Below are 27,020 nucleotides of genomic sequence, written 5' to 3'. Positions count from 1 at the left end.
CCTGGTGCCCTTGTGTTCCAGTGCTTGTTGCTATCCCTGTCTCTTTCTAGCCTTGTGCCTTGTTCCATGTTCCTTGTCTTGTCCTAGCCTCCTCCCTGCTCTGTTCCTTACCCACCCATACTTGTTCCCAGGTCCCGCTTGTTCTCTTCCTTGCTTGTCCTGTCGGTCTTGTCTGTCTTGGCCTGACTACCTGGATTCTGACCCTGGCCTGACCTCCAACTCCTGCTGCCTACTGTCCACTGCCTGCCCTGACCACTGGCCTGTTACCCATTCTGCTATCTGCTGCCCTACCCTGACCTCTGGCCTGTTTCCTGTTCAGCTGCCTGCCGTGACCCTTGCTCAGATCGGACTCTCACTCTGGATAGCCCTAGGAACTCACCTAAGTCCTGCCGGCTGCCGAAACCCAAGGGCTCAAACTGCAGGAGAGGCGGCTCCAGCTGGTCCCACCTATGGGCTTCTCCACCAGCTGCTGGTGTGGGTGTAGGGAGTAAGCTCGCTAGGAGGTGCCAACCACACTGCAGCCACAAGGGTCCACTTCCTTCGATAGTGTTGCAATAATTTGTTTTGAATCTGTTGGTTGTTAGTTTCATGGAGTGTGCCCTTGTTTTAGTATGATTTTACCATTCCACTCATAATTTTAGAAACTTCTAGCATGTCCCCTCTCAGCCATCTCTTTTCCAAGCTGAAGACTCTTAACCTGTGCAGCCTCTCATCTTAGGAGAGATGTTCCATCCCCGTTATCATTTTTGTTGCCTTCCTCTGCACCTTTTCTGGTTCCGCTATATCTTTCTTAAGATGGGGAAGCCAGAATTCTACACAATACTCAAGGTAAGGTCGCATCATGGCTCAATGCAGAGTCAATATGATATTTTCTATTTTATTTTCTATTCCTTTTCAGATCACTCTTAGCATTCTATTTGCTTTTTTGACTGCCCCTCTGCACTGAGCTGAGGATTTCAATGTATTGTCCACAAGTATTACTAGCGAATAGGCTACCAAGACTATAACCTGCTTTGTGTTGTAGAAAATGAAATAGAAGCCTGAATAATTACTCCAATCAGAAACAAGAAAGAAGAGATCTGCTTCATCCCTCCAGAGATCTTTAAATTACTGTATGTGCAACTTACTGGGAAGTATCCCAGTTGTTCACTCTCCAATATGAGTGATCTTTATATTCTTGGAAAACAGTAATACAGATTATTAACCTGGCTGTAGGCTAAGGCTCTCAACTTCCAACTTTGTCTATCACATGCTGGTTTCACATTCCTTAATTTTTAATGATTATTTAAGTCATACAAAACATTTCTTCTACTAGAAAGAGCTACTTATGGTAAAACCTGGGTGGATCAGCTGCTCATTTAGGGGTAGATTTTAAAAGCCCTGCGCGCCGGCACGCCTATTTTGCATAGGCCGCCGGCGCGCGCAAAGCCCCGGGACGCGCGTAAGTCCCGGGGCTTTGCTTGGGGTGCGTGTTGGGGGCGGCGCGGAGTTCATGGGCGTGTCCATGGCGGGGGGTGGCGGGTCCGGGGGCGGGGCGACAAAAAAAAAAGTTCCCTTCGAGGTCATTCCTATTTCGGAGCGGCCTGGAGGGAACAGAGGCAGGCTGTGTGGCTCGGCGCGCGCAGGCTGCTGATTTTGCGCAGCCTTGCGCGCGCCGACCCCAGATTTTAAAAGATACGCTCGGCTACACGCGTATCTTTTAAAATCTGGCGTACTTTTTTAAAATCTGCCCCTTACTGTTTATCCCTAAGTAACATTAGCTTGAATGGTACTATAGATATCATACCAAACTAATTTGATACCCACCAAAAAGCAATTCATGGACTCTAATTGGCCTCTTGTGGAATGTCCTTCTTCAGTAGCTCCATGACATCTCGGGTTATAAATTTTTTCAGAAAAGGTTAAAAACTCACCTATTTTACCTGGCATTTTCTTAATTTTAATCGTACTACTTCTGCCTTTTAATAGATATATGATTGTTTGATTTGGTAGGCTTTAGTGCTGTTGAATTTTTGCCTATATTTATGGGGCTCGATATTAAAAGTGTGTTTTGCGCTAGACAGCGGATAAGTAGGACTTATCCACCTAAGTGGTGGCCTATGAATAACCAGCTATGTTCAGCAGCCACAACTTAATCGGATAAGTCACTAATCTGGCTAAGTAGATAGCCAGATAGTCAATGGGCAGGGAAAGGGTGGATTAGGACAGCGCTACTTATCCGGTTACATTCAGCAGCACAGTCATGCAGCTGAACATCCCTTCTAAGTTATCCAGGTATTACTTAACCGGTTCTCTAAGTTATCCAGATATCTTTGAATACTGGGCCCATGATGTAAGCCGCTCAGAATGGTTTCTCCAATGTAAGTGAAATATAAAGGCTTTTAAATAAATAATACATAAATAATATTTCTTTATTTTTGTATAAAATGATTTTAAGTTTTGGAATTAAGATTACATTCTTCAAAACACAGAAAGAGGTCAATTTTCGAAAAATACTCAGCATCGGAATTAGGGTTCCTAAATTTTCAACTGAACTTAGGGACTTAAATTTAGACCAGAAATTCATTGGCCTCGATTCAGGGTCCTATGTTAGGCGCCGAGTGCTGAAAATCAGGGTTAAGTGCTTTAATTGTTTCCCCCTGCCCTAAATCTACCCCTGTAGTTTTCAAAGGTGCTGATTTAAGTATTTAAGTCCCACAGTTAAGCATCTACATCCTTTGAAAACTGACCCCAGAATTACGAGAATAGATTGTTTAAATACTTTAGAGTAAAAATTCTCTGAAAATTGTATTACTGTTTGTAGTATTCTGGTCCTTCTGAGTGCTGCATTTACTGCTCTAATGGTCAGCTCAACCTATTTTGAGGTCATGGTTCTATGCTGTACCATGTTTCTACCATTATGCCCCTACCTGCACACTGTGTAAATCTCTTGTACTATATTAAAATAAATAATATCAAGACATGGTTGGTACCTACTTTAGAACTCATAGTTCACAGATTGTATCATGAACAATATGTCTCCAGGTATCAGAGTGCAGATGCTACTTAAAATTAAAGCATCATCTGGCTTTAAAGAATCGGTTTAAATAAGAAGCATAGACAGCCCAGATTAATAGATTTCAGATGGTAAAACATGTACACATCAAAGTATTATACTGTTTACATGTTATATCTGCAAATTGCTAATTCTGTATTTCTTTAATAAAGAAATAATACAAAAGTTCAAATTAAAGAAATAGGAAATTGTTTGGCTTTGTCCTTTATAATTCACTAATGTATATGGTGTACAGTGCGGACAACAGGGAAAGCTAGAAATAATTAACAGATCCCCATCTCACCAGATGTAAGTTATAAACATAGTTCTCTAGTTATTTCTGGCTTGGACTCTAATGTATACAATAAAGATAGCAATATTTGTTACACTTATACAATGTCACAAACAAACACAATCTGTCATTCCCATGCACACACAAACACTGGCAAAACCTCCATGTCAGACATATACACGCACGCTTAAATGAGTCATTTATTTATTTTATTTAAAGGTTTTTATATACCGATTGCCGTTTGCACATCATATCAGTTTACAAAGAAAACAGTGCAAATAGAATGGAGCATAACAGAAACAAGCATCATATCTGTTTACAAATAACATACGGCTCGATACAGTAAAGTGGGGCCGCGATTACCCTGCTCCTAACCTGCTTTCTACTCACTTTTCGGCCGCGTTAGTCCAACCCGCGATACACTATCCCCTTTAACCCATTCTTACCGCCTCTTTAAATCACCGGGTAACCCCTTCCGCACGCGGCATGTATATTAGATGTAAACGATCGAATTAGCTATTCCCTCCCATACAGTAACGCGCGTCTGACTATCGCTATTTTACCCTGCCATTTTTGCCCCGCGTTTTAACCTGCTAACTTACCGCCTACCCTACCCCTGCGTTAGAGGCAGGGGTAATGGTTAGACGGCAAACTTTCCCCCAAAAGGAAACCTCTAAAAACCTAAAATCCCCTCCTCCCCTCCTCCCGAAGCGACTCGACATTACTTTTTGTTGTTTTCTTACCTTTTGTTGCTTTTCAGCCCCTTCCCTTCTCTGCCGCCCTCCGGAGGGGGCAGCCGGCGTCGAAAGCGGCTCGCAGCGGTCCCCCCCGCGCAGGTCCCGGTTCTCCTGGCTCGGCAACAGCTTCAGCACAGCACTCCTGGCTCGGCGTGAGGTGAGAGCCCACTGGGCTCCATCCACCCCAATCCTTCCTTCCTTCCTGGCTCGGCCAAATTGTTGAAGCGGCTTGAAGCGGCTAGTGGCGTCGTCCGTGTCCCATCCCCCCCCCCGCGCAGGTCCCGGTTCTCCTGGCTCGGCGTGAGGTGAGAGCCCACTGTTCTGTGCCCTCTCCGGCACGAGCGGAGCGGAGCGAAGCGTTCTTTCGTTGGCCTGAGCGCCCGTCGATTTGGGCGCTCCGGCCAATGAAAGCACATAGACGGGCGCGCGTGATGCACGCCGTGATGTCACCCGTGCCCGTCTATGTGCTTTCATTGGCCGGAGCGCCCAAATCGACGGGCGCTCCGGCCAACGAAAGAACGCTTCGCTCCGCTCCGCTCGTGCCGGAGAGGGCACAGAACAGTGGGCTCTCACCTCACGCCGAGCCAGGAGTGCTGTGCTGTTGCTGTTGCCGAGCCAGGAGAACAGGGACCTGCGCGGGGGGGGGGGGGACCGCTGCGAGCCGCTTTCGCCGCCGGCTGCCCCCTCCGGAGGGCGGCAGAAGAAGGGAAGGGGCTTGAAAAGCAACAAAAGGTAAGTTGGCACATGTCGAGCCGCTTCGGGAGGAGGGGATTTTCGGTTTTTAGGTTTTTCAGGGTTAGTTGGGATCCACTTCCTGGTGCCTGTCATTCAAATGTCATTTGAAATGACAGGGACCAGCGCACCCAGGATACTGTATAGGCGCTGTATTAAGCGCCCTATACAGTAAAATGGGTTGCGTGGGCCTAATGCTTCGCCTAACGCTTCACAGACGCGGCTTGCATTTGCAAGCAATTTAAATAGAGTATCGAGCGGTATGTGGTCAGAACTGTGCGTGGGGCAAACGAGGGTGCGCCCGGCACTGCCGCACTCTTTCTAACGCGGCCTTACTGTATCAACCTGATAGCAATTATAGTATGAGGCATAACAGTTACATAGAGCAAATTGACATCATGTAATTATAAGTAAGAAGTAATTAAGACAATCAACTTAAGAACTATGTACAACTCAACGGTTTACCAGGAACATTGAGTTTATTATAATGAGGTATAAAAGTACCATGGAGCGGTTGGAAGGGGAATAAGTCAGACAGATAAATTAAAACAGATAGGAGATTAGGTTCAGGAGTATAGAAAAGGACATGAGAGGGGGGCCAGCGAAAGAAAGCTAGTTAAATTAAATTAAATTAAATTCTTGACAGTCGGGAGGTGGATGCGTAAGAATGACATGTCAGAGAATAACAAAATGGTGGAACATCAAGGAAGGAGGTAGTAAATAGAATAAAGATGGATTCGAAGGAGGAAAAGGGTGGGAGGTGTTAGTCAAAGGCTTGTTTAAAGAGCCAAGTTTTTAATTTTTTTTTTTTTAATTTCTATATGCAAGGCTCTATGCTATGGAGAATGCTTGGGCCCTTGTAGAGGAGAGATATGTGAGTTTGGGAGAGGGTATGTATGAGATTCCTTGGTAGGCTGATCTGGTGGGTCTGTCAGATTTATGAAAGCAGATAGAGTCATGTAGCCATTGTATATTTTCATTGAAGAGAGCCTCGTGTATCAGAGTTAGGCTTTTGTATTGAATTCTCGAGGCGATGGGGAGCCAGTAGAGGTCTCTCAGAATGGGAGTAATATGGTCTTTTTTGCATGTATTAGTGAGAATTCTAGCTGTGGCATTCTGAAGCAGTTGAAGGGGTTTGATGGAAGAGGTGGGGAGACCAAGGAGGAGGAGTAGTTACAATAGTCAATTCTGAGAAAATGATGGTTTGTAGAACAGTTCGAAAATCGGAGAGGTGAAGGAGAGGTCTCATTTTCTTTAATAGCTGAAGTTTGAAATAGCAATCTTTTAAGATGGTTTTAACGAATGGTTTTAAGCTCAAATGATTGTCAATCATAGCGCCTAGGTTGTTTGCGAGTGGGGAGATAGGTTTAAAGGGGGGAGGGGGGAGGGGAGAAGGGGTAAGAGTGGTTGTTCAGGGAAATAACGAGGAGTTCTGTTTTACCCGGGTTAAGCGCCAGGTTCATGTTGGTGAGGAGATGGTTGATGGAGGTGAGGCAAGTGTCCCATGTTTTTAGGGCCGTATGTAAAGAGTCGGAAAAGGGGATGAGAATTTGGACATCGTCCGCGTAGATGTAGTGGGTGATGCCTAGGTTAGTTAGAAGTTTGCAGAGGGATAACGTAGATGTTGAAGAGGGTAGAGGATAGTAGGGATGTGAATCGTTTTTTGACGATTTAAAATATCGTCCAATATATTTTAAATCGTCAAAAATCGTTAGGGCCACGATACAATACCAATTCCCCCGATTTATCGTCAAAAAATCGTAAATCGGGGGAAGGGGGAGGGCAGGAAAACTGGCACACTAAAACACCCTAAAACCCACCCCCGACCCTTTAAATTAAATCCCCCACCCTCCCGAACCCCCCCAAATGCCTTAAATTACCTGGGGGTCCAGCGGACACTAAAACACGGCACACTAAAACCCCCTAAAACCCACCCCGACCCTTTAAATTAAATCCCCCACCCTCCCGAACCCCCCCCAACCCCCCCCCAAATGCCTTAAATTACCTGGGGGTCCGTAGCCTTAAATTACCTATGTAGCGGCGGTCCGTAGCTAAATCGGGGGAAGGGGGAGAGCAGGAAAAGCGGCACACTAAATCGTGTAGTCTTCAGCCGGCGCCATTTTGCAAAATGGCTGCCGCAAAATGGCGGCGGCCATAGACCAAAATGATTCGATGCAGGAGGTCGTTCCGGACCCCCGCTGGACTTTTGGCAAGTCTTGTGGGGGTCAGGAGGCCCCCCAAGCTGGCCCAAAAGTTCCTGGGGGTCCAGCGGGGGTCCGTGAGCGGTTTCCTGCCGCGAATCGTTTTCCGTACGGAAAATGGCGCCGGCAGGAGATCGACTGCAGGAGGTCGTTCAGCGGGGGTCCAGAACCCCCGCTGAACGACCCTCCTGCCGGGTCCAGAACCATCGCTGAACGACCTCCTGCAGTCGATCTCCTGCCGGCGCCATTTTCCGTACGGAAAACGATTCGCGGCAAGAAATCGCTCACGGACCCCGCTGGACCCCCAGGAACTTTTGGCCAGCTTGGGGGGGGCCTCCTGACCCCCCACAAGACTTGCCAAAAGTCCAGCGGGGGTCCGGAACGACCTCCTGCGTCGAATCGTTTTGGTCTATGGCCGCCGCCATTTTGCGGCGGCCATTTTGCAAAATGGCGCCGGCTGAAGACTACACGATTTAGTGTGCCGGTTTTCCTGCTCTCCCCCCTTCCCCCGATTTAGCTACGGACCGCCGCTACGAAGGTAATTTAAGGCTACGGACCCCCAGGTAATTTAAGGCATTTGGTGGGGGGTGGGGGGGGGTTGGGGGGGGGGGGGGATTTAATTTAAAGGGTCGGGGTGGGTTTTAGGGGGTTTTAGTGTGCCGTGTTTTAGTGTGCCGCTGGACCCCCAGGTAATTTAAGGCATTGGGGGGGGGGGGTTCGGGAGGGTGGGGGATTTAATTTAAAGGGTCGGGGGGGGTTTTAGGGGGTTTTAGTGTGCCGGCTCACGATTTTAACGATTTTCACGATACTTTACACACCCAAACGGCAAACAATACGATTCCCTCCCCCTCCCAGCGAAATCGATCGTTAAGACGATCGAGGACCACGATTCACATCTCTAGAGGATAGTGAGAAGCCTTGGGGAACACCGCAGGTGATGTTTGATGGGATCAGATTAGCTGTTACCTAGCTTGACCTTGCAGTGTATTGTTTTCAAGGTAGGATTTAAGCCAAAGAAGGGCTGTGCCAGTTATGCTGATGACCCCGAGTAATTTTAAGAGGGTTTTCTGGTGATGGTGTCGAACGCAGATGATATTGCCGAGCATTGCTAGGAGCTAGGAGTGACCTTTGTCCATTCCTTTAAGAATGTTGTCAGTAAGTGATATTAGTAGAGTTTCTGTGCTGAGGTATATATGGAAGCCATGTTGAGAAGGGGAGAGGATCATGTGGTCATCTAGGTATTCAGAAAGACGGATGTTGACTATTTTTTCGGTCATTTTGGCAAGACAAGGCAGGTTAGAAATGGGTCTGAAATTGAATAGATCGGTGGGATCGAAGTTGGGTTTTTTGGAGTATGGGTGTGACCACTGCCTGTTTTAAGGTGGAGAGAATGTTACCTTGAGCAAGGGAGCAATTGATAATTTTAGAGATGGGTTTTGCTAATATGTTAGGAATTGATAATAGAAATTTGGTAGGGATGGTGTCTGTGGGATGAGAAGAGGATTTGGCTTTCTTTAGCGAGGTTTCTATTTCAATCGAAGACATTGCTTCGAAGGAGTCGAAGGTGGTGGTTAATTTTAAGGGGGGAAGGAAGGTAGTGGCGGAGTCGGTGGGAAATTTAGATGTGATGGAAGAGAGCTTGTTTTGAAAGAATTGGGCAAAATCGTTACATTTGCTTTTGGAGCCAGTATCTGATGAGTGAGTGGAAGACGTTTTGGTGAGTTCGGATAGGATGGAGAAGAGTGCCTTAGCATTGTACTGGACATTGTGAATTTTAAGGGCGTAGAAGTCCCGTTTGGTTTTTAGGATGAGATTCCTATAGTTGTGCATGGTGGCGTTGTATGATGCGCGAAGTATGGGAGAAGGGTGTTTTCGCCACTGCCTCTCATTTTTTTCTTAGGGCATTTTTTAATTTTTTAAATTCTGGAGAGTAAAAAGGTTTTTTATTGTTGCGAGCTGGGTTTACAGATTTTGTGGTGAGAGGGCATAATTTGTCGGCAATCTCTAGGGTAATGTTGTGCCAGGAGGACAGGGCAGATTCAGAGTTTGTTAAATTAATTTTGTTGGGCAGGTCGGTGTAGGTGGCGATGAGGTCATTGGCTACCCCCTCCTCTATTTTTCTCCACATTCACTCTATTTCACTCATCCATCCCCCGACTGCCTTCATCCCTTTCCCTTCCTTGGCTGCAAAAACCCCTTTCTCTGACCTCCCTTTGGGTCCAATCACCATCCCTTCCTCTCCTGGCAGTCATCACCTCCACCCTTTCCTGCCATGACCCCTCTTCAACATCCATAGCTCTCCCGTTATCTCTGCTCCTCCACGTCACAGGCAGAAGCAGGGAGCAGGCCTGATGCCTTGGTCAACTTCTCCAGCAGTCAAGTTTGATGCTGTAACCCTGCGCAATGTCCCCTCTAGCACAACTGCAGTAAAACATATTTCTGAAAGCTACACTTCCATTGATGGAAAATGTCTTTCAGCTACGTTTGTCATGATTCATGATGCACGGCAAGTATGGGGCGAGGTAATGAGGTGCGCTAAAGGTGCTGCGGGTTTGTACGCACGTTTTCCCACACAAAGACCCATACGGGGATGGAGAAAGGGTTTTGTGCAGGGGAAAAATGCACATACGAACGCACTTTAAGAAAGGTGGAAAGAAGGCAAAACAATTACCGGCATGGTTAAAAGGGGAGGTGAAAGAAGCTATTTTAGCCAAAAGATCTTCATTCAAAAATTGGAAGAAGGATCCAACAGAAGAAAATAGGATAAAGCATAAACATTGGCAAGTTAAATGTAAGAAATTGATAAGACAGGCTAAGAGAGAATTTGAAAAGAAGTTGGCTGTAGAGGCAAAAACTCATAGTAAAAACGTTTTTAAATATATCTGAAGCAGAAAACCTGTGAGGGAGTCAGTTGGACCGTTAGATGATCAAGGGGTTAAAGGGGCACTTAGAGAAGATAAGGCCATCGCGGAAAGATTAAATGATTTCTTTGCTTCGGTGTTTACTGAAGAGGATGTTTGGGAGGTACCCGTAATGGAGAAGGTTTTCATGGGTAATGATTCAGATGGACTGAATCAAATCACGGTGAACCTAGAAGATGTGGTAGGCCTGATTGACAAACTGAAGAGTAGTAAATTACCTGGACCGGATGGTATACACCCCAGAGTTCTGAAGGAACTAAAAAATGAAATTTCAGACCTATTAGTAAAAATTTGTAACATCATTAAAATCATCCATTGTACCTGAAGACTGGAGGATAGTAAATGTAACCCCAATATTTAAAAAGGGCTCCAGGGGCGATCCGGGAAACTACAGACCGGTTAGCCTGACTTCAGTGCCAGGAAAAATAGTGGAAAGTGTTCTAAACATCAAAATCACAGAACATGTAGAAAGACATGGTTTAATGGAACAAAGTCAGCATGGCTTTACCCAGGGCAAGTCTTGCCTCACAAATCTGCTTCACTTTTTTGAAGGAGTTAATAAACATGTGGATAAAGGTGAACCGGTAGATATAGTATACTTGGATTTTCAGAAGGCGTTTGACAAAGTTCCTCATGAGAGGCTTCTAGGAAAAGTAAAAAGTCATGGGATAGGTGGCGATGTCCTTTCGTGGATTGCAAACTGGCTAAAAGACAGGAAACAGAGAGTAGGATTAAATGGGCAATTTTCTCAGTGGAAGGGAGTGGACAGTGGAGTGCCTCAGGGATCTGTATTGGGACCCTTACTGTTCAATATATTTATAAATGATCTGGAAAGAAATACGACGAGTGAGATAATCAAATTTGCAGATGACACAAAATTGTTCAGAGTAGTTAAATCACAAGCAGATTGTGATAAATTGCAGGAAGACCTTGTGAGACTGGAAAATTGGGCATCCAAATGGCAGATGAAATTTAATATGGATAAGTGCAAGGTGATGCATATAGGGAAAAATAACCCATGCTATAATTACACAATGTTGGGTTCCATATTAGGTGCTACAACCCAAGAAAGAGATCCAGGTGTCATAGTGGATAACACATTGAAATCGTCGGTTGCAGTGTGCTGCGGCAGTCAAAAAGCAAACAGAATGTTGGGAATTATTAGAAAGGAATGCTGAATAAAACGGAAAATGTCATAATGCCTCTGTATCGCTCCATGGTGAGACCTCACCTTGAATACTGTGTACAATTCTGGTCGCCGCATCTCAAAAAAGATATAATTGCGATGGAGAAGGTACAGAGAAGGGCTACCAAAATGATAAGGGGAATGGAACAACTCCCCTATGAGGAAAGACTAAAGAGGTTAGGACTTTTCAGCTTGGAGAGGAGACGACTGAGGGGGGATATGATAGAGGTGTTTAAAATCATGAGAGGTCTAGAACGGGTAGATGTGAATCGGTTATTTACTCTTTCGGATAGTAGAAAGACTAGGGGGCACTCCATGAAGTTAGCATGGGGCACATTTAAAACTAATCGGAGAAAGTTCTTTTTTACTCAACGCACAATTAAACTCTGGAATTTGTTGCCAGAGAATGTGGTTAGTGCAGTTAGTGTAGCTGTGTTTAAAAAAGGATTGGATAAGTTCTTGGAGGAGAAGTCCATTACCTGCTATTAAGTTCACTTAGAGAATAGCCACTGCCATTAGCAATGGTTACATGGAATAGACTTAGTTTTTTGGGTACTTGCCAGGTTCTTATGGCCTGGATTGGCCACTGTTGGAAACAGGATGCTGGGCTTGATGGACCCTTGGTCTGACCCAGTATGGTATTTTCTTATGTTCTTATGTTCTTACTGACCTGTGTTTTTTTCTGCATGAGGCATGCAAAGAAGGCGATTATCTGAGGATGGGCAATGCAGGGAGCTGCGCTAATACTAGTGCAGGCTTTTTAATGTGGGGCACGAGTTATGTGACAGCGCTGTCTCGGGGGACTATTTTATTTCATTGCATGCATTGGTGTGATGTGGTTGTGTGTCCATGCAGCTCTGGTGTGATTTCGATGATGGAGATTTCAGATTGTGTCCAGCTGTTCCAGATGCTGTGGTACATCCTCTGGCTTCCTCAAAGGATGACAGCAGCAGAAGGTTTGGCAGGTGGCAGAAGAGAGAGAATCTGGAGGGAGCAGGCAGAGAGGAGTGATCGTGAGGAGCTGCTCCAGCTAGATTCATGATTAGCTAGGCACCTTTCTGGGCGCCCGAGCATCCTGACTCACGCCCAACTAAGCACCAATCTCCGTGCCCGAGCAACCATGAAAATATTTTCCATGTTTTCTGAAGCACACAGTTATTCGAAATATTAAAAATGCATTCCAGAGTCATACTTTCACTGAATAGAGAGACCCATTTGCTCACTTGCTTTTATGCATATATTATCAGTGTGGCTTTTATATGCAGATGCGGCTGCTTATTACATAGGGCCTTGCTGCGCTTAGGTATACGCATTTCTTCATGTGTGCGCGGATTTCTGCGTGCAAATAATTAGCATAATTTTTTTTTACATCCCACGGAGGCACCAGCTTTAGCCGTGGATCAAAACCTGCGCGCATAACTAGCGCCTATTTTGCTGCGGGTCTTATTACATTGACCCTCCTATATGGTGATACTTTCTAACACATTATGACTGGTGAGATGACTGGTGAGACCTTATCTTGAGCACTCTGCCCAGTTTTGGAGGGCATATCTCTGGAAGTAGAATGGCACGCCAAAGGACTATCAAAATAGTACCAAGTCTGGAGGAAGTGACGTCACCCGAGGCGCATGGACGGGTAGTCTCCGAGCTCCGTGTAGCTGCGGGGAAAAAATGCGATAAAATATAGCGAAACAACTCGCACCACTGCCCCGAGACGATCCCTGACGCGGGTAAGCAGCATGGCTACGCGGCGCAAGAATGTTGACCTCTCAGAGTTCTCTTATGGAGGCACGGCCGCGAGAACATCGACGGAGCCGGGGGAGGAGGAAGGCAAAATGGCGGACGGCACGGCGCGAGCAGGGGGATCGCTAACGGAGGCCAGCGGCAGCACTAGCGCAGACGGGCATGAAATAAGAACCTGGCTGCAAGAGGTAAAGAAAGAGATCATCCAAACCCTGAAGGCAGAAATTAAAGAAAGCATCGGGGCGCTGCGGACTGAGGTGGAAGATCTGGGCGAAAGAATCCACGTGGTGGAGCAAAGCACCGACGAACAGGCCATCATTATCATGCAGCATTCTAAAGAAATTCAGGCTCTCCAGCACGACCGGGAAGAGCTGATTAACAAACTGGAGGATTTAGAGAACAGACAGCGGCGCTGCAACATACGAATTAGGGGGATCCCAGAACAAGAGGGGAACACGGACTATGTAGAACTGGTGCAGGCAATCTGTAAAGCGGTGCTCAGCATGGAAGCCCAGGAACCCTATACACGGACTATAGCAATTGAAAGAGCGCATCGTACCCTAGGTAAGCCCGCTAACAACAAACCTAGAGATATTATTGCCTGTCTGCACACTTTTGCAGTAAAAGAGCTTATTATGGCTAAGGCACGCACGCTCCGCCAGATACAGTGGCGGGGGGAGACGATACAGATATTCAATGACCTCTCTTCCCTGACCCTGCAGAAGCGCAGGGAGATGAAAGCTATCACAGATTCATTGCGGGCTGAAAATGTGCGCTACCGATGGCTATACCCGTTTGGCATTTTGTTTACCGTGAGTGGAGACACCTGTGTGGCGCGGCAGCCAGGGGATGCGGAAAAGTTCCTGCGACAGCGGGGCATCGAGCCAAAAGGATCGGAAGTAGGAAAACCAGCAGGAAGACCAGGGCTGGGACCCCGGTGGCAACGAGCGGGTAAAGGAGGAAAGCGCCTACGCAGGCAGGATGGTGCTATGGAAGGATCTGGGACCCCTGCAGAGTGATTGCTCCAGGAGACTTGAGCTGCTAAGCTCGGGCAGGGAGTGAGTTCTATGGGGGGTGCCCCTGCTGCGGAGGGCACACTGGGTAACCAGCGGGTATGGATCTTGCCCAACTATTTCCCGCGCAGACTGGGGGAAGAGTATGACCACATAGAGAAAATGATGGAATTGGAGTGGGAGGGGGTCGGGACAGGGTGAGGGAAGTTTCTAAACAGCAGTTGTAATTTAAGTTGATAACATGATGTTTCATATATGCTACACGGGTTGATGTTCTTTCTCCCTTTTGTTGGAGGTGAGGATGCACACCTCATTAAGAATGGATGGGGATGGTGGTTGGGGGGAGGGGAGGGAGGGATATGGCGGGGGATATGAGGCACAAATGTACAAATCATTTCAGAAGGTGGTAAGAGGTGCGGATGACACAGAGGAGGGTAGGATAGAGCACAGCCAGTTCTTCTTTTTCTTATCTGAATATGGCTGATTTACGGTTTATTTCCCTAAATGTTAAAGGCCTGAATCATCCGAGGAAACGCCAGTTGCTATTTAAAGATGCGAAGGCGCAGAGAGCCTCCATTTATTTTGTGCAGGAAACACACCTGCGGAGAAAGGATGAGAAATTACTCCGGAATAAGGAGTTTCCCACTATCTTATTGGCATCTAATGGGGAAGGGAAAAAGACAGGAGGGGTGGGTATTCTGTTTGCTAAATCCCTTAAGGTGGAAATTCTGGACCGTAAAAAAGATCAGCAGGGAAGATACCTTGCTGTGGTGGCTAAACTTGATAATATCCTGGTAACTTTGCTTAATATCTATGCTCCCAATCAAAATCAAGGGGCTTTTTTCACCCAAATGGAACAAGCCCTTGACGGGTTCATTCAAGGGTCCCTGCTGATGGGAGGCGACTTTAATACTATTTTAAATCCTCAATTAGATCACAGTCAGTGGCCAGGGGGAGGGAGTAAAGAGCATAGGGCCAGACTCAAACTGGTGATGACCCACTGGGGTCTCGTAGATATCTGGCGTCAACAACACCCACGGGGAAGGGATTACTCCTTTTATTCCAGAGTGCATGGAACATACTCGCGTATAGATATGTGGTTGGGGAGTAAGCTTTGGAACCAGGGATGTCGGGAGGCTACAATTGGCAATATAATATGGTCTGACCATGCACAGGTACAGGGCACCTTTTGTTTGGTGCAGGAGGTAATTGGGACTAAATACTGGCGATTGAATAATGGTTTATTAGCAGATTCTCATTTCTGTGAATCACTTTCCCATGATATCCAGGAGTATTTTGAATTTAATGACGATGGCGAGGTGTCCTCCCGGATGGTCTGGGATTGTTTTAAGGCTGTAATACGGGGAAAGCTCATCGCCAGAGCAGCGGCCAAACAGAAAGAGAATAGGAAGACGAGGGAGGAGTTGCTCAGGGCTATAGAGACCTTGGAAAAGAAACATAAACAATGTGGAGGGTGGCGTACATTACGAGATTTAGATAAAAAGAGAAATGAATTACGTATTTTACTGGACAGTGAAATATTGGATAAGCTGGATAAGAATAGAGGGTTCCGCTTTCTAGAAGGGAATAGGCCGGGACGCTTTCTGGCCAGACAGTTAAAACAACAGATCACCCAGAGCACGATCTTTCAAATTAAAGACTCCAAGGGAACCTGTATATTGGATAATGAGGGCATCCGGAAACGGTTTGCCCAATATTATACGGAGCTCTATTCGGCAGGGCCTCCTGTCCGACCGGAGCGAATTGAGACCTATTTGCAAGAGTCCCAGATGCCCACTTTAACAGCCGCCCAATCCCGAATTTTAGATATGCATATCACTAAGGGGGAGATTTCTGATGCTATAAATGACCTCAAACCCTTTAAAGCACCCGGTTTAGATGGCTTTACGGGCCTTTTTTATAAGAAATTTAAAGATCTGTTGATCCCACGGTTACAGGTAGTTTACAATGATATGCTCACAACCCATGTTTTGCCTACTACTATGGAGCTTGCTGGTATCACGGTGATCCCTAAGCCAGGGAAGGATAAGTCAGTGTGTGGGTCATATAGACCCATCTCCCTCCTGAATTTGGACCTGAAGATACTGGCTAAGGTCTTGGCCCATAGACTGAATATGGTGATCCCGGAGTTGATACACCCGGATCAAGCGGGGTTCATCCCGGGCAGACAAGCCGGAGACAATATTAGAAAAGTGGTCAACTTAATATGGACGGCGCAAAAGTATAACATTCCGGCTGTGTTAATAGGAGTTGATGCCGAAAAGGCATTCGATAGGGTAGACTGGGATTTCCTGTTTGGAGTGCTGCGGAAGGTGGGGATAGGGGACAATTTTCGGGCCTGGATTGCAGCAATGTACTTGTCTCCCAAGGCTTGCATCAAAATTAATGGCTCTTACTCTCCCAGCTTTGCCTTGGGTCGAGGCACTAGACAGGGGTGTCCCCTGTCCCCGCTGCTTTTCGCGCTGTTCATGGAACCATTTGCGGCCAGGGTGCGCCAAAATCAGGATATTAGAGGTATAGCGAGTGGGGGAGTTCAGTATAAGATCTCACTCTTTGCCGATGACATCTTATTTTCTATTGCATACCCCCAGCTGACTTTGCCCATACTGGTACGGGAAATGGAGGGCTTTAGTGCTATATCGGGATTCAAGGTCAATTTGGCAAAGACGGAAATATTGAACCTTACGCTTACGGATGCTCAGAGACTTAGCATCCAGGCCCATTTTCCTTTTAAATGGTCTATCAAGGGCTTAAAATATCTAGGTATCACACTCACTGAAGACTGGACGCAGTTGTTCTCCTTAAATTACGCCCCCTTGATGTTGAAAACAGCAAGGGATCTAGAGATTTGGTGCCCCTACCGGCTCTCTTGGTTGGGGAGGGTGGCCACCATTAAAATGACGGTGCTCCCGCGTTGGCTTTATTTTTTTCAGACCCTGCCCATAGAATTACCCACTACCTTTCTGAAAAGATTACACACTAGGATCTTTCACTTTATCTGGAAAAGGCGGCCACCCCGCATTGCTAGACAGGTCCTCCACAAAGCCCGGGAGGAGGGGGGACTGGCGGTTCCGGATTTTGGCAAGTACTATCAGGCTGCCCAATTACGGGTGATCCCGGAATGGGTGGGGGGAAAGGACCTGAAACAATGGGCCAAAATCGAACAAGACACGGGGGACGGGGTGCCATTAGCGCATCAAGTGTGGGGTATGCCTAGGATAACTAAGATCCAGACCACGGTAAACCCATTCACGCAGGTGACACTGCGGATATGGCGGAAGTCTAGAGTGTGCCTAACTGGGTCGGTCCTGGTCTCCCCTCTGTTGCCAATTGGTTTATATAAATCTAATCATTGGGTACTTAGTGCGGGCGGACCGGTGGATCGCTGGGGGAAATGGGGACTCTGGTATTTTGGACAATTGATAAAGGACAAACAACTGAGAACTTTTCGGGACTTACAAATCCAATATGGTCTACCTGAGACAGAGTTTTACTATTATCTACAACTAAGGCATTGTCTGTTGGACTTATCCCAGCGGGATGACGTGCTTAGAGCACAAACGCCATTTGAAGCTATGTGCGGTGCATCTGCGGGACTGAAGGGGAATATATCCAATATCTACAGTTGGCTGGGGTCTATTGCGGGTTCGCCAGCTCGCTTTCAACGGGAATGGGAAGGGGAGCTACAACTCAATTGGTCCGCTACGCAATGGAAGCAATGTTTTGGATTTTTGCTACGACATTCCATTTCGGCGAATATACTGGAAACCAATTACAAAGTGCTGACCAGATGGTATCTCACACCTGTTAAGTTACATAAAATATACCCCACCCAAGGGGCGCAGTGCTGGAGGCAATGTGGACAGGAGGGGACTTTTATTCATGTATGGTGGAACTGTCCCCAGCTGGTGCCTTTTTGGAGACAGGTACAGGCTATGATATACCAGATGCTGAATACACGCTTGGAACTACTACCAGCAGTGTGCCTGTTGTCCGCATACCCGGACTCCTGGAATGCGCTGAAACGGACTTTAATTCATCATACCCTTTGTGCGGCACGACAGGAGGTGGCGGCTTGGTGGCGGTCCACTGGGGTACCGACGGTGACCACTATGTCACATAGACTTTGGCAGATGCACTGCTGGCATTATCTTCGGGCACAACATCTCGATAAGATGGAGAAACATGTCTTGATTTGGGAACCATACCTCCGTTGGTATAAAGACTTGTGAGTGAGCGGTGCCACTGGGTCTTAGGGGCGGTACCTTACTGCTCATAGGGGACTGATCCAGGTCTGGTGTCGTCTGAGGTAGTTTTGAGTAGATCACAGGGGAATATGGGCTAGAGAATTGGTTGTGCTGAGTAATGGGCTTAGTAGTGTCGATTCGCACAGTACATGTAGCGATCTTAATTAGCAGGGGAGGGAGGGAATGGGATTACTAGGGAATAAGGGGGGGTGGAAGGGGGGGAAAAAGAAAATTGCGGCACTCAGGTATTCACTTGATAGTTTATTGTTCGATGTTTAATTGTTTTATCATCAATTACTGATACTGTATTGTTTATTATACAATGTGCCAATAAAAATTTAAATTAAAAAAAAAAAAAAAAAAATAGTACCAAGTCTGCAACAGGTGCACTAGCATGCAAGACTAGAATCAATTTTTGTCAGAAAGTAAATTCAGAATAAAGGACTATGACATGCGGCTGACAACTAAGGAGTACCATAAGGAAGGATTTTATCACCAAAAGGGAGGAGGATGCATTGAACATCACCCCAGAGAGTGTGGTGGAGGCAAAACTATCAGAATTCAAGGAGACTTGAAGTAAAGTCAGATGATCCTTAGCAGTAGAAAAGCACGAGAAAACCAGAGGTCCAGTAGGATCTGCAGTAGTTAGAGTGCCATGCACAGACTAGATGTTCACTTTTGAAAATACGATGAAATCATTTTCAAACATTCACCAGTTAACCAAATGCTAAAAACGTGTCTTGCATCATAACAAAGACACATGTTTTAGTCTGACCTGTGTCTCAGCCATGGTATGCAACAGACTCCAAATTCAAGTCTCCTATTTGGTTCGGGCGCAGCAGGGAGGAGAACGCTTGAGATCTGGGAAGGAGAGAACACAGCTGCTGCTATTGTGGTGACCCCTCCTAGGGACCAACAAGCAGCACTAAAGCCTACTCTTGTAGACCTCCCTCCAGCCCAAAGGTCAATAAGGTTTTGTATTGTATTCCATCTGAGGGTGGGTGGAGGGAGAAGAAATATATGAAAGAGGGTAAAATGTGGATAAAAACAAAATAAATACCCCCACATTCCATAAACGGTGGAAAGAGAGAAGTCCGAGCCTACATAGCAAATGCTCATCAGCACAAAGCCTTACTAAATGAGATCGATAATGATTGAGCCTCTTCTTAAATTATAGATAAGCTGGATAGGAAAGATTCAATTTATTGAACATACAGCACAGTTGAATAATTTACAGCATGCACTGCAGATGCTCAGAAATCAGCTAAAAGCTTCAAATAATTTCACATCAAAAAATATTTGAAAACTCACAAAAAGCAGCAGGTCTGGAAAAAATCTCAAATAATTTCGCTGGCAGTTTAGAGAAACAAAATCATTTAGGAAACCCCCCAGCCCTCTTTCTTATTATTAATTTCCCAAAGAAATATTAGTATTTCAAAATGCACCTCCTACTTAACCATGGCCATCACAGTGGATTTGCATGAACCAGCTTCCTGCTGCACTGAACCTCATTAGAACCCCATGATGGGAATACAGAGCCTGACAACTGAAGAGTGGACTTAAGTATTTTTTGAGAATGAATGTGGGGGAAGGGGGAAAGATGGGGATAAGGAAGGAGGCAATAGTAAAACATGTATTCTTAAAAAAAAAAAAAGGAGCAATAAAATATCTGAGACACAAATTAGAAGCAGGATTAAAACCTAACCAAAGAGCAATATAGCCAAGGGAGAAGCAAACTGATATTCTGAACAAATCTGGCTAGTTACTGCTGCTGTACTACATTTTGATTTAAAAAAAAAGTCATTAGAATGTACAGTTCAAAATGTTTGGACTAAAAACATACAAATAAAAAGTTGTGAGGTTGAAATTTGAAGTACAGAACAAAAATAGTTTTGAAAGACAATGCAAAGTAAATTTTACTTATATGCTTGTAGCAGATAGCAAAAAATAGAGAAAATTACGTTCATGAAAACTTTTCAGAAACATGGAAACAGATATTGTAAATGACTCCTCTCCTCTCCACTGCACCAAACCAAAAACACTAAGACTTTTTTTTCTCCTTCTCCTGAAAGACTGGGTTTCCTCGTCTGACAGGCAAAAATCTAGCATCAGCAACCAGAAATGCTAACAGCAGAGCAAAAGATGACAAATGAAGAAAAACATTTGCACAGCTACTGAACTTTTGGGAGGAGACCAGACGGTGTGGCAACCTTACTTTAGGGTCAAGTTTACCCGTGCGTGTGCAAAAAGTGCATAAATTGAACCCACATCTCGGTTCCAGTGGCCTTAAGCAGCTGCAAAGCGGAATAAAAGGTTCTAAGCCGAAGTGCAAGCCAAGAAGCGCAAGATGGATGCAGAGCTTAAATGTCGCTCATAGCAAATAAGGTCTCCGCTCATTTCTGCCTGGAATGTCTTCCTTGCAGGCCCGCAGTGATATAGTTTCCCTTGTTTGTAACACACACCCTTTAAAAACACAGCAAGAACAAGAAGCCGCTCTACACGCACATGTCCTTTCTACCCATGCTTCCAAAAATACTGGTTTGTTTTGGTCGCTAGGTTGCACCTCTGAATAGTTTCAACTTTACTAGCCACTTAATAAGACTACTAAAAATAACACTATACGTTTGCAGTTGCTGTGATACTCAGCAGCCAGCATTAAAGTTATCTTTAGCATATTATCAAGAATATTCAAATGAAATGCAAACGCCCCACGGCGTTTCTTTTCGCTAAGAAACAACTGCATAATAGAGCACTGCTGGGGAGGTGGGAGAGATAAAACCTGTTCTGAAAAAAAAAGCCACCAGAAAGTACTGTAACAGAAAATAAAAGATGCATTTTCTTTCTGTTGCAGAACATTAACTGAACCCGATGTGCGGTTCAGTAGAACACTGCTGCATAACTGAGCAGTTCTTATGAGTTTGGGGCGGATCGTTTCTTTTAGATAACTTCTGTAAGAGCTCAAGGAGGATGACAAGACCTTAGCACTTTCAAATGACAGCAGCGTTAAACTATCCCGGGAACTTTCGGAAAACCCCAGCTCAGACGCATTCCCAGGAAAGTTAACAACCGGACCGGCCGCCAACAAAGCGGTACTTACGTATCTCTTCAGCTTCTTTTCAGGGGGCGATTTGATGAGCCACCCGGTGCAGACCACGTCCCCCGCACTCATTCCCTCCCCCCGCCGATTAAAAACAACAGCGGCAGCAAACGAAGGAACGGGAGCGCCAGTGCTGAGGCTTGTTCCCGCTGATTTCCAAACCAGCAAGCAGCAATCGGCTTCCTCCAGCTGCTTTCCAACGCTGGTGTGTGCCAAAAAGGAGGAAGTCGTGACACAGATCACTGCCACAGCAGGCTCCCCCCTACCCCTCCCCTCCCCTCCTCGAACCAAAAACACGAGGCGAGAGAGGCTGGCACGTGACGGCAGCGAGCTGGGGGCATAAACAACAGGACACGTGTTGGGGCTGCAGCGGCGGCGGAGGGAAGCCGCGCTCCCCCAACCACGGCCCGCGCTGCTCCCCTCAGCTGCAGTCACGCTCTTGCCATGCATGAAGTACAATAAGGAGGAAAACATGTACAAAAAACAGCCGTAAGCTGGGAGGACCAAGGCAAGGACAAATCCCAGTCCCAGCTTCTGATTGTGTTGGTCTGTCTCACCAGAAGTCCCCACCCTGGGGGTGGGGAGAGTTTATGCGCCAGGAAAAGGGGAGGAGGGGGGAGTGCAGCACAAAATCCCGCGGTCTGTGTCCTGCAAGGGCTAGCATGAGAGACGGGAACAGAAAGACGCCTCGGTACCTGCTGCTAGTCCCCGGACTGCTGCTCTTGCTGGCATTCTCTTGCAGTGGGATGCCTGCTCATTTGGAATTGCATTAGGTTACAAACTACAATGACTGTAACTAGCCTTCAGAGTTGCTGGGGGGGTTTTGGGGTGATTTTTTTTTTTAAGACTTTAACCGTTGCAGCAAGAAGACTTCAAGACCGCAGCAGCAGCTGCAGAGGGAGGAGGATATCACCAAGTGTTTGCTTTTCTGACAACGAGCTTTGACTGGTTTATTTATTTATTTTATTTAAAGGTTTTTCTATACCGAGGTATGGCTAAGTGCCTTCACCCCGGTTTACATGTACAACAACCAAATACATTTGACAGTAGAAATTTAACAGTTTAACATTTAGCAGTAACTGAGTCAGATTAAAAAAAAAACTTGTTGCAATAACTTGTAGCATTTTGAACAGGGTCTGTCAGATTGGTCAACGAGGTAAAAAAGGAAAGTAATATTGTAAAAAGCAAGAATTATCGAAAAAGTCTTGTTTATAGTGACAGGAGTCATAGTTTAATGGGTGAAATTATCAACCAAGGGAGGTAAAGGTAAGTCTCAGAGTTACATATATTCGATAAATTCGAAGTGATCAGTGACATGATCTGTGAACTTAACCGTTTACTTATTAGTTCTCAATAAGGGTGTGCACTGAACATTTTTTTGTTATTTTTTCATTTTATTTTATGGTTTAGTTAAGGTTTAGTTTCTTTATAATGAAAACAACAACAAAAAACCCCATAAAAATCTATCAGCTCTGCTCTGTCCCCATCCCTTGTGCCACAACCAAAGGCCTCCATCCACAGTGCTCCGCTCTGGACTTCCCTGAGCCATCCAACCACTTACCCCATCTAAGGGGCAGGAGTGAATCCCAGTTGCTCCTGTTCTTAGATTTCTGTTTCAAAATAGAATCAGTGGGTACAAGGTTGGTGGCACATATTAGGCAGCTGCCTAGAGTGCCAGTATAGGATGGGGTGCTGTAGGTTGACATGCGGGTGCCATGACTGAAAAGGGAAGGAGTCGCTCAGTGAGATCACCGATAGTGCAATTCAGGGAGGTCGGGGAGAGAGAGAGTACTCCGTGGATGCACACAAAACAGCCCCATGTGCTGGGTGATGTCACCAACGGTGCCGACAATGAACCAATCCACTTTTCAATAGCTCCAAAGAATCTAGAAGAAAACTTTGGAGCATGCGCAGTAGTGCTAGCACATAACTGTGAGATGCAATACTCGCTCATTCCTTTCCCACCCCATCTCCCTCTCTCCCCTTCCTAGTTCCCAAATATCAACAGACACTTTAATTTTGGAATAATAAAAGGCCGCAGTTTATTAACAAGACCCGAGCCCCACAATATACTTATAATACAATAAAACGTTCCCCCCCATTCACGTAACAGTCCAACAGCGCCCCCCACCTTTTCCAGTGGTAGAGCATCCCCTTATAAAGCCTCCGAGCATCGGCCCCCCCTCTTGCTCTTTGGCAATCTCGTACAGCAGCCCCCCCGCACTGCACAAGATTCCCCCCCCCTTTGTAAATTTTAACAATACAATACAATTAACAACATTTGAGGCTCGGGTTTACCGCCAACTGCGACGAATACAGCTCTATACATGAAAACACCAATGATTATTTATTATGTTATTTATTCGGTTCATTTTTTTTTTTTTTTTTTTTTTTTTATTATTAGGGCGGGAGGGTGGGCCAGCCTCAACCTGCTGCCTCAGTCTTTCCTCACCGACTAACCGTTAACCCCACTTTCTTTTCTTTTCTATCCCCTTACTCCAATCCTAAGCCTCCAGTTTGAAATTCTCCTCTCCTATTGGTTTAACTCTCCTTCAAGTCCCCTTCCCCCCCTTTCTTCATTCTATCCTAACATCCCGCCCTTTCCTTCGCTTTCCTGCCTCCAGTTATGTTCGCAGGGTGAGACAGGCTCGCCCTGCTTGAACTAACTGTGAGATGCAATACTCGCTCATTCCTTTCCCACCCCATCTCCCTCTCTCCCCTTCCTAGTTCCCAAATATCAACAGACACTTTAATTTTGGAATAATAAAAGGCCGCAGTTTATTAACAAGACCCGAGCCCCACAATATACTTATAATACAAGAAAACGTTCCCCCCCATTCACGTAACAGTCCAACAGCGCCCCCCACCTTTTCCAGTGGTAGAGCATCCCCTTATAAAGCCTCCGAGCATCGGCCCCCCTCTTGCTCTTTGGCAATCTCGTGCAGCAGCCCCCCCCGCACTGCACAAGATTCCCCCCCCTTTGTAAATTTTAACAATACAATACAATTAACAACCTTTGAGGCTCGGGTTTACCACCATAAAACAATAACAACATTAGTTGTCATTGTTCCCCCCAACTGCGGTCTTGACACAGCTAATTACATGTTCTAAACCCTCCTGTATCGTAATGTTAAATAAATCGATCCCCACATCCGATAGATGAACTCCATCCAATCGAAAATATCCCGGGATCACTTCCCAAGCCCACTCATGCTGCACCCAAAAACCTCCTTGCCCCACTACCCACTTACCAATCTGCTTATTTAACTTTTTAACTCCCTTAAGCCATAAAGGGGACCGTAAGAATTTTAAATGAACAATAATGTCCGACCAACCCCAATGTGTATCCGGCATGGCGTTCATCAAAGTACCCAAGTCCTTTTTAATTCTTACTATCAAGTCCTTACAAGTCCCGTCCCCCACATCATTACCCCCTAAGTGAATTAACACAATTTTTGGAAACTCAAATTGCAATAAACAGTTTTCAACAAAGGATAACAAGTCATCCCATTTCATCCCACGCCGACTGAGCCATAGGATCTTCCAGCTCGACTCCTCCAACTCGAGATTCCGTCCATACGGTCTATGTTTGGCTCTATGCTCGGCCCAATGTATAAAAGAATGGCCCACGACCCAGACACATTCTTGTAGTCCCCGAACTGTCTCGCTCACTAGAAAAAACACACAAAATTAATACCAGAACCACGAACTGCATGTATATTTAGTCACGGCCTCTTTTTTATTTATTAATTATGTATATTGTTCCTTATTTTATTATTATTATTTTTTTTTATTTTCCTTGCCGCACGTACGACTTAAACGCCTTTGATTTCCATCGCCCAATGGATTGGATTGCCCTGTCTGACAATCCCCCTTCTGCCGCCGACGTCGCGGCCCCTATCCGGAAAGAGTGTGATGTGAAATGCCTGTCCTCCCAGCCTAAATGCCGCAAGGCTTTTTTCAAAACTTGAACGAATTGATAAACCGTCACCGGCAATCCGTCCTTGTGAACTAGGAATAAACCATCAATTCTGGGTCTAATTGCCGAGAAACGCAGTACATGCCATATTGGACACACACACCTATCCTTTGCTGGGACCAACCTTACTAATTGACCTTTACCATATTGATCCACTTTGGGACCGATGGATGCAAATTGTAACAATCCCTGAACCTAACCAAACATTTTGAGCCTTCAAACCAGAACCTCGTTTGTTGTATCTGGAAGAGGCGACTAACTCCCCCACCCGCATCGCCCCGAAAAAGGCTAATACGAACGCGGTCTGGAACAGCAGCGTTTCGTATTCGGACCAGCAAACTTCTGGTAAACATCCTACTATCAACCGGAGATCCCTGTAACGAATGGGAAGTCTCATATCTGGAGAAGTGGCTTGCTCCCTTTTCCACCCACCTAAAACTCTCTTAACCAAAAAACTAGCTCCAGGATTTCCCCATCCGTTCAATTTCTGAAAAAATGAAAATCCCAACAAATGCGCCCTCACCGCAGCCAAAGAATACCCGCTATCCTTTGCCCAGAGAATAAAGCGAACGATCAGTTCATCTTCCACCCTACCCCTGCGCCATCCATCCCCTTTCAAATATCCCGCTACTATCCAATATCCTCGCACATACGCTGTCCAAGTTGACTGTGCCAGCGACTTCCGAATCAGCGACCAAGCCGTCGACCCAGCCGCCAAAGTAGGGGTGGCAACTTCTCTCCCACCGCATGTGCACCTGGCGCCGCTTTTCGAAATTCCTGCCACTTACAACGGGAGAGAGCATCAGCTATCACATTTAATTCTCCCGGCACATGTCTAGCACGAATGGTCAAATTTAACTGTAAACACTGAAGTATTAATTCTCGCAATAATTCAGACACTCTAGGACATTTTGCCGACTGTCGGTTAATTACTTGAACCACCCCCAAATTATCGCACCAGAATATCACCCTTTTGTTTACCAACTGTCTCCCCCATAAAGACAAGGCTACCACAATAGGAAATAACTCCAGGAAAGTAATATTTTTAGTCAACCCCTCCTCCTTCCAGTCCTCCGGCCATTGTTCTGCGCACCACTGTCCCTGGAAATATGCTCCAAAACCTATGCTCCCCGCCGCGTCAGTATATAACTCCAATTCTACATTAGAGACCTCCGCCTGTTGCATAATGCAAACTCCGTTAAAAGAAGCCAGAAAAGCCTCCCACACTCCCAACTCCTCCCGCACTCTGGAAGTTACTCTAATGAAATGATGACTGCTTCTTATACCTACCGTCGTGCTAGACAACCGCCGAATGAAAGCCCTACCCATTGGAATTACCCTGCAAGCGAAATTCAACACGCCTATAAGAGACTGCATCTGACGCTACGTCACTTTCTTTAACTGCCTGGTATTCTCAACTAACCTCCTCAACTTATCTACTTTTTCCGCCGGCAAACGGGCTTCTAATGTAATAGAATCTAACTCAATCCCTAGAAACACTAACTTCGATACCGGGCCCTCCGTCTTCTGAAATGCGATCGGTACCCCGAACTGATGAGCCACTTGCAGAAATCCATTCAAGAGCAACTGACATTTATCCGTCCCTACCGGACCAACAAACAAAAAATCATCCAAGTAATGTAAAACACCCCCACCCCCCATATTTTCTTCCACGACCCAATGAAGAAACGTGCTGAACGCTTCGAAAAAAGCACACGACACCGCACAACCCATAGGCAAGCATTTGTCCACATAATACTGACCCTCAAATCGAAAGCCCAATAATGGGAAGCAGCTCGGATGAATAGGCAACAACT

General features: G+C 45.9%; 1 protein-coding gene across 5 annotated transcripts in view; it reads right to left on the bottom strand.

Moving 5' to 3' along the window:
• The window catches only part of GAB3 (GRB2 associated binding protein 3), a 510,223-nt gene extending 488,730 nt beyond the window's left edge, over positions 1 to 21,493 (bottom strand). For all 5 annotated transcript variants that reach the window (XM_029607883.1, XM_029607882.1, XM_029607885.1 and 2 more), the window contains exon 1: positions 21,225 to 21,493. In XM_029607883.1, coding sequence (XP_029463743.1) covers positions 21,225 to 21,296 — 72 coding nt within the window. In that variant the 5' untranslated portion in view covers positions 21,297 to 21,493. The remainder of the gene's footprint in view (positions 1 to 21,224) is intronic.
• Between the last annotated feature and the right edge of the window lie 5,527 nt (positions 21,494 to 27,020).

This window comes from Rhinatrema bivittatum, chromosome 6, assembly GCF_901001135.1.
Source record: "Rhinatrema bivittatum chromosome 6, aRhiBiv1.1, whole genome shotgun sequence".
NCBI classification, from domain to species: domain Eukaryota; kingdom Metazoa; phylum Chordata; class Amphibia; order Gymnophiona; family Rhinatrematidae; genus Rhinatrema; species Rhinatrema bivittatum.
The sequence above is the reverse complement of the archived record's forward strand: the minus strand, read 5'-3'. Positions and strand labels throughout refer to the sequence as shown.